The 8,871-nt window shown below is 41.9% G+C and overlaps 1 protein-coding gene across 1 annotated transcript; it reads left to right on the top strand.

Annotated features, from left to right (window-relative positions):
• Positions 1 to 242: 242 nt before the first annotated feature.
• LOC117233956 lies at positions 243 to 7,732 on the top strand. The gene is made up of 5 exons (XM_033494697.1): positions 243 to 750; positions 1,130 to 1,481; positions 6,095 to 6,537; positions 6,619 to 6,735; positions 7,392 to 7,732. The coding sequence occupies exons 1-5, from the start codon at positions 243 to 245 to the stop codon at positions 7,658 to 7,660; spliced, it is 1,689 nt and encodes a 562-aa protein (XP_033350588.1). The 3' UTR covers positions 7,661 to 7,732.
• Positions 7,733 to 8,871: the final 1,139 nt, after the last annotated feature.

The raw sequence follows: 8,871 nt of genomic DNA, 5'->3' as shown, positions 1-8,871 counted from the left end.
TCTGTGATTTTTGTCTCTCTGTTTTGAACTTTCGTGAGAGTCCTATATTCCGGCGAATACAGTTACGTTGTTCGCCTTATTTCGAGTCAATGATGTAGTTAATTAATAATTTAGAAACATTCTTCTAGAGTCAAATTTAGAATTCATTGCTCGTCAAACTCAACAAACAGAATCACCACTGTCAAAGAAGAATCGAATTACTATTTATAACTAAATTGTACGCGTTTTTACAGAAAAACAAGATGAAGATTATTCTGCTATTGTTGCCGATCTCGTGGCTGGCTATGTGCCTGGCGACACCATTGGAGAAGCTCGACAAGATTAGCGTGCTCGAGCAGCAGTCTGTGACGCTAACGGATCGGGCCAAGTACGAGGAGGAGTTGCTTCGAAAGCTTAACTCCAAGTGCTCGCAAAACGACATGAGCAGCTGCGTGATGTTGAAGTTGGTTACCTACATGAACAAGCTACTGAAGAAGGCGTCGATCGAGCTGACAGACGATATCGAGATCAGAAAAACCAGCCAAGCCTCCGAGGAGGTGATTACGTTCGAAGCTGGCAGAAGCAACGACGATGAGTCTGAGGTCCTCGACCTTGTCGCCAACAAGGTGTATGCGTTCATCAAGTCTAGAAGTATCAAATGGAGAATTCTACCGGAAGATGACGTAGTTGTTTCCGCTTCGGAGGATGAGAACGGATCGTTGAATCTTGGCTTGTCCATCGAAAGGGCGGACAATATTCCAGTGCAGGATGGTAATAATATTTTTGCTATTCATAGATAATAGACACTTAGGATGTAAAATTTAAGGTGGTGGTAGAAACGAAATAATCTTTTTTTCCATCCAAAAGATTAACGAATCCATTTATAGAGAACTGTTCTTCATGAGATCTAAAGACTTTCTTTCATCCGAAACTTTTCCTTTTCATCTTAGAACAAGAGATTTCTACCTTTGACACCTACATCGTTCATCTTAACTTTTACTCTTTGTTTTCTGATTACGTTCAAATACAAATCCTTCGATGTAGCAATCTTGTCACGCCTCGCCAGATTTTATTGCCATAGAAAGTCTTAAGCGTTTTGCCTTCCTCGTGGAAAGTGACATCACAGGCTCATCCAACATCCAACTTTCAGGTCGCGGAAAGAAGAACAATAACATGGGTCCGTTGATCGCGGCGGCGGTGCTGAAGATCGGTCTGATCGGTGGTCTGGCCTTCAAGGCGCTCGCGTTACTTGTCGGCAAAGCGTTGCTCCTTTCCAAGATCGCTCTTTTACTGGCCGGTATAATCGGTCTGAAGAAACTGTTCTCACAACAGAAGCACGTGACTTACGAGGTGGTCGCTCATCCTCATCACACTTCCAGTCACACGTTGGATCATGGACACGGGGACAGCTATTCCAGCGGCTGGGCCAGAACTTTCCATGGTCAAGGTCCGATTTCCGGACAGACAGACGCTCACGATCTAGCTTACTCGGCGCACGCAAAGTGAGTCGAGGTGTTAGACCCGTGGATTCGAATTCGTGGTACCTGATGACACCGTCTGCTATCTCTCAGATCTTGTCAGATCCACTGATTCTTGCCAACACTCTCTTGCCGTTAGATTTAGTATCTAATTCCTCTCTGTCACTCTTTTTTCTATCTTCTTCATTTTTTTTATTCCTCGTCTCTCGAACTTTACCTTCCTACTTGGTCTATTCTTCTACCTTTTTCAACGGTGATCTTCCTTTCTTGACTGTGGACGGACAATAGACATAGACGGCATGCGACACAGTGTACTTTGGACAAAAAGAACTTAAACAAAGATTTCGACTATTTAATGGATTGCTTAAAATGACACGATGGCATAATTCGTGTGTATTTGTCGTTCTATTGACTTCTAGCGATGAATCGCATACTCACGAGCTATTAGAAAGTCGAATCACGATCGTAGATAAGTTACGGACGAACGAGACGCTCCCATAGAGACGGAAAATTACGGACGCGCGAAAACGGACTGCTGCATATTCCCTCTGTAACTATACTTTATTTATCCATTAATTTATGATTAACTTATTCGCCCGTTCCACCATCACTGGATGCAGATTGTACAATAATGTTTTGTTTATGTCATATTTTACTTGTATAAATAAATATTTATTGTTTTTTATAAAACGTGTATGCCTGGTTAATCCTGTGTAAAAAATTAGTCCGATATTTATTTTCCTCTTCTTTTTTGAAAATAACTAAAATAATAATAAACAAAATAGTACTGCGTGTAAAAAGATAAAAAAGGTCATTGAATTCTGAAAAATGCTTTATCTAATTTATTATTATCGCTTCTTGGTAAACGAGTCGTGCGAGTTTTCGTTCTTCGCGTATTTTCACATAATTTAAAAATCATTGCGAGAGAGACAGGTGACACACAATTCAATTATTTCTTTTCCCAACCAGAAAGAAAAGGTAAGTTGTTAATTGTGGACTATTAGCTTGAATTACGGTACTTGTGAGTAGCGATAGAAATTACACGTTTAGATACACGTGTCATTTTATCATTATTTATTACAGCTATTATGCACAGCAATTATGATTAAATCCGAATAAGAACGTGGCAACGGAACTCGTTAAGTAGCTTCGCTAAACAAGATTGCCATTTTTTCTAGGGATCTTAAGAACGAAAAAGGATATTCAATTCGACGCAAGTATTTCATGTTCACATTCTTGAGGTATTTTATACTATCATGAAAAATTAACGAACTAAATAGTTCGTTATCCTTGGTCTGTTTACCGTTTGGAAATCTAAATCGAGTCCGTTTGAGAATCTTTATGATTTCACTAATTGACAATTTACCGGTGGAGTGTAGTTAAAAATGTAGGAATGTTCATTCAAAACATTTGGATGGAAAACAATCGTCATCATTTATTTCCAGTATATAAAGTACACAGAGAAAACTTAACCGTTGTAGAATTTATTTATGTACGATTAGACGTAGCATCGACTATATGAAAGTTGGATGGCGTATTTCTAGCTGTTCGATTGTAAAAATATGTCGAATGTCTCGTGGTATTCGTCACGTCGTGCTTCGCTTTGCGGAACTTAGCGGGACTTTAACATCAAGTGTGACGACGGCGTCGGCTTATGCTAGAAATTTGATTTAGTATCATCTTTTTTTTAGAAGCATCTCAAATTTCTAAATCTATCAATTCACTGAAAATATCTTCTCGATTATTCAAACAAATAATTGCCATTTCCTAGACCTCTAAAAAATAAAAATAAAAATTAGTATTAGAAAGATATAAAAATATGCAGGCTTTCCATAACTTTCAAGTGAGGGATTTTTGGAAAAAGATTAAAAATTACTTTTCAACGCCATCGTTCACAAAAGCACAAACGTTCTCAGGCTCTCATACCTCAAATTCTCGACGCCTCGAGGTGTTCCCCACTCTGAGGAATGTCAACTTTCGGAGATGTCAAAGATGACCGGAACGAAGGGAAAACTACCGGAGGACCGCGATGCACAAAGTATCTCTCTCATTCGAATAAGTTGTCCTCGTTTCGCGGTAGCCGCTTTCTCCACCTCGATTGGGAAGGATCGGAAAGGAGATGAAGGCTCGATAAGGGACACTCAGGAGAAAGAATCTCTCTATCCCTTCCTCTCTCACTGTGACATCAACTTTCGGTTTCGGGTACGGGAGAGAGGTGGCCGTCATCGTTGACCCAGTTACCGATGCTCGTAAGTCGGAAAAAATCGACACGTGGGTCAATCGTATCGTATGATCATGAAAAATGATGAATTAATTTTTCAAATTGGAGATTCAAAGTTTATATGATTTGATCTAACTGTTATATAATCGAAATAGAAAATACGTTTTCCAAACGACCACGATATACACTTCTTGATTATTTATTAATTATTAAAGTTCGATAATTAAATCAGCCTTGAGTTAATTTTGATAATTTTTTAATCGAAACGAAATGTCACATATTCCACGTTAAAGGAATTACAAATGCTTGTTAAAAGTTAATATTTTAGTCTGTTTTTTATTATCCCGTATGATCGTAATTATTATACGTTCCTCGATCGAAAATTCGTGGCCTGGTTTCTTTTCGGAAGCGTGTTTTCGCCGGATTCGGAGAAATTCGTCGCGAGAGGAGAAAGTATCTAGATGTATCGATCGGATCTTCTTATTGCCGACGCAGGAGGATGTCGAAGGAGCGTTAACGGTGTCGACGAGTCTGTGAATGATCGATTGCCCCGTGTCGACACACATTTCGCCTATCGAAAGGAGAAAACGTCTCCGCGATAAATTCTAACACCCTCCCTACCACTACGGTAGATTACAGAAGTTTCTGGAGAAACTTGGAATCGATTAAATGCTGTTAGCTTTTTTTATCAGAGAAACGGGAACACTCGTGTGCGTGAATTTTATCGAGATAAATTCATATGCTATAGAACCGTAATATTTAGAACTGACGTTACAACGATATCTATGAACATTTTAAACGAAGATATAAAAATAAACTACTCGTTAATTAAAATTGCTATGTCATTGAGAAAAATAGTTATAATTCTAGGTGTATGAAACTTTAAATTGCGAAGACGAAGAGTTACTCTGACAGAGATCATAGGTGACAAAATTTCAAAGGAAATCTCGAACGAATTTTTTGAAAACCCATAGTTTCCCACCTAATCCAGTATAATTTCATAAACTTTCTATTATTCAAGAATCCAAGGTATACACCTCCAAACTATCGCAAAAGTTTTCTGCTAATTTCCCAATTTCAAGCGGCGGAAGCTCGCCTTCGCCCTTGAAGGATCCGCGAAATCCAAGTACGAGAAACGTTCACGCACCCTCCCCATTCCCTCGGTAGTCAATCAATGTGAAAGAAGAAACGAAGAAGAGAAAGAAACGAAGAGAGGAAGAAGACTCGAATCGATCGCGAATCGTCCCATGCGATCGTCGATCGGGTTTCAAGGATACACGATCGTCCGTGTGGCGTGGCGTCGTGGCAAGGAACGAGCGAATGATTTCGAACCGGGCCTAGTTATACCTACCAGCCGGCGTTACGTATATGTATACCGTGTATCGTTCGAGCAGCACACGAAGGGAAGTGGAACAGAAGAGAAAGGTATGCGCAGAGATGAACTAGTTTTGTTCGACGATCTGGCCCGGTGCCGATCGAGCCAGACCGATCGTTCCTCCCGCCGGTTCCGTATGTCGGAACCAGAAACAATCGTCGTTTAGAGTCTCACGTGATTATCCTATTGCATTCACGGTGTTACGATGAGTTTCCCGGGCGATGGAAAACAGACTTCATGGTTGCTAATATCTGGCGCGGACGCGAGAGACTCGCGTGGCTCTGTCTGTTAATTGCATATTGAAAGATGAACAACGAGCAGGCACGCGCGTATAGAGAGATTCGAAATCGGCCACGTTCTCTTCTGCTCCACTAAAGCACGGAAAGAGGGAAAGGAAGTCGTATCCGGAGACGTGGGGCGGGCAGGGTACGATATCAGAAGACGCTGATATCTACTGATCTAGAATAAAAGAGACGCGAAGATGAGAGGTATGGGATCCGGCAACGGAGAGAAATCGAGAGGCGAGTGAAAGATGAACGGAGATAGGAAGTGGAGGCGTAAGCTCGTGTTGTGCGAGCTAGTCGCGCCTGCTCGCTCCTTCGCTGGAGCGGCCTCTCAGCCAACCGCGGCGTAACGCTCTAAAACGCTTCGAAAACAAGAATTAAAAAAACGCAAGCTACGAGAGGATCGGCCGAGCGAACGAAAAATTGCAGGCTAATGCACACGGCCAACAACACGAATAAGAGAATGGTCTCTGGCCGGTCTCGAGTGGCGATGCTCTCGTTGCTTTTTTTATAATACAATCACCGACCGGCACGTACAACTATATAAATGAGATTTGAAGACCGACGAGATGCAACACTCGGACCTCCGCCGTAGGTTCCGTAGCATCTCTAATCTTTTAGCGCGTATCTGCCCGCGAATCGTGAAGTTTGATCGATATCACAACAGTTTGTTATTTTAACGGACGTTTTACTAGCGGACCGGAAATCTCGAATCGAGGATCGACGTGGTTACGATCGACACTATGGATTGGTTCAGGAGCGCGTCTATACGCGGACAGCAACGTCGTTGTTTGGCCCTCTGTCTGCTGATCGTTTGCCTACTTTCTACCACGAAACAGGCCTACTCCGCGGACGCCAACGATACGAAGGATTCTTTCAGCGGATTTGCGACCGACTGCTCCACAACGGACTCCAAAAACGTATCTGTATCCTGCTACGGAGTTAGGATAGTCAGGAAGATCATGCAACAGCTATTAGAGAAGTCTAGCAAGGAGCCTAATATCGAGATCTTTGATGGCGTTAGTTTGGTCGAGGTACCAGGAACTGGTCCCATTCGTAAAGGAAGGTTCATGAAAGGATTTGGAAATATGGGAACCCTGATGCAGTTTCTGGAGGGAAGAGAACTCAGAATTAAGCTGCCAAGCTTCTTGCCGCAAAATATCGAGAGTGCTCTCCAAGAGAGTCTACCGGCTGATCAAGGTTGATTGCAGATTCCATTTTTGGGACGATAATCGTGGTTTTACGGAGTCGGATATTTGACAAATTTTATTTTAATTTCAGCCAGAGCAGGTGGTGGTGGCGGATTTGGAGGCGGCGGATTCGGAGGCGGCGGTGGTGGTGGCGGCGGCGGAAAGAAGGGCGGAAATGGCGGAATAATGCTATTGGCGCTGATGATGGGTAAAATGATTCGCTAAATATAATACATTAGAATTTTAGATGAATCTTTGGATACATTTTTATTCTGTAACTTGTACAATTTATAGCTTTTGGAAGAGTTGTAAAGAAAGTATCTTGTTGCTTGTTTGAGTAGTATCTCGCAGTCTCATGTTTCGAAATCTGTAAGTTTTTTGATAGCTAAGAATAGTTTTTCTTTTTCTTTTTAAACTGGAATTAAATTCTCGTAATTAATGATACAAATCTCTAGATTTCAATCGTACCATTTGATACTAGTTTCCCGCGAATAAAAGCTCGAAGTTCACTCCATCAAACTGGAATCTTATTCCTCAGGATCGTTAAAAATGTCCGCTTAGAGTTAATCTTCAAAGTCCGAACATAGACGTTTATAGAACTATCCATACTTAAACTTTGGAATCTAGGCATCAACATTCACAGAGATATTTATCCATACGTGAATCTCAGAATCCAGTCACCAACATTCACATAGGATTATCAATCTACTTTCAGATTTCAGGATACAAACGCGAATCTCTACAGAAATATCTATTATCTAAATCTAAATCTCAGAGTCAAACGCTAAACATTTTAAATTACGCCTTATCCAGTTTCCCGGATCTCGAAAGCTGACTATCTAATAGCATTCTCGTGATTTTCAGGCAAGATGATGGCGGCGCTAGGATTCGGTGCTCTCGGTTTGCTAGCCATGAAGGCGTTGATGGTGTCGGCACTGGCGCTCATGCTCTCGTTGATTGTCGCCGTGAAGAAGTTGGCGAGCAGCCACGACAGCGGCGGTGGACATCACGTAGTCTACGCGCAGGACGTCGGCCACCATCACTACCGGAAGAAACGGTCCCTCAGCGAGGAAGACCACGATCTTCCGTATAGAGGCTACGCGCACCTGTTCGGTGATTCGCGGGTGTCCTGATCCAATCGATCTTCCACACACGTACACAGAGCCGTTCGTCGTAGATCTTCTTCGAGAGTCAAGCCGATACAGTATAATTAAACCGCGTTCGAAGAGACTTTACGAGCGTGCCGCGAGATACCACACGAGACAAAGACGGCCATTCTCAACAGTGACAATGACATCGACACGGTAGTAGTGACAGACATGACGGACAGAATGTTCGAAAGTGACGCTTTAGAGATTCGTTTTGCACGTGAAACGCGTATACACAGTATAGTGATGAAAATGTAACGATCAGTTGTGGACCACGATGATTATGGGACGGAAAATCGACGACACGGACGGACGCTGAAAAAACCAAAGTACACCCTGTCGAAGCATGTTTATTTATTATTCTTCATTCTCTACACACTCATCCATTCAGCCTCTTTTGTACTATTTATTTATTGCGCAATCGAATAAAAAGTATCCAACTAATTACCTGACCAAAAGTTCGCGCGTGTGTTCCATTCAACCAATTCACCCAGTCAAGATAGAAAAGAGAGATAGAAAAAATATCTTCGTAAATTCCATCTATTAGAAGAAAATTCGTAAACGAGAACGATGGACCAGATGTGTCGAGGATCTATCGGCCGGTAGGATTTGATCAAGTGTAGGAAAATCGGGCAATGGAATCGGAGCCGATCGAAGTAAGTGTGCCAACGAGTCGCCATACCTTGCGTTGCATATTTCTTTCTGCCTCGTGCTTACGATGCTTGAAGCTCGCGATTAAACTCTCTAGTCTAGTCTATTTCTAATCGAACGGATTAACGAGCATAAAGCGGTAAATAAACTTTGTGCGAAGAATTCTTCCTGACCGCTCGTAATCCGGATGTCCGTGTTGGTGGGACGGTTGTGGGTAAGCGTGTCTCGCAAGTAGCACGACGCGATTGTGTAAGAAATCGTGCAAAGTGAAACGTTCTTCGAGGAACTGAAGCCTTTAAGAACAGTGTAATCCGTAGTGTGATCGCAATTACCATAAGAGGCGGTATTAGATCAGCCAGATGTTAATTAACGATATTCGTGTATCGATTTAATCGTTCGTACCTACTTAACGAAACAACCGTGAATATCGTTTATCGTTCTTGCGATTCGATCGTATATACGAATACGATTATTCCTTGTTTGGCATTTTAAAACATTTTCCACGAAAATCGATTCTATTATTGGTTTGAACGATCAGTTCCTAT

The sequence above is a fragment of the Bombus vosnesenskii genome, unplaced genomic scaffold (assembly GCF_011952255.1).
Source record: "Bombus vosnesenskii isolate JDL3184/JDL3185 unplaced genomic scaffold, Bvos_JDL3184-5_v1.1 scf7180000013301, whole genome shotgun sequence".
Classification (NCBI taxonomy): Eukaryota; Metazoa; Arthropoda; class Insecta; order Hymenoptera; family Apidae; genus Bombus; species Bombus vosnesenskii.
This window is presented reverse-complemented; position numbering and strand designations above follow the sequence as displayed.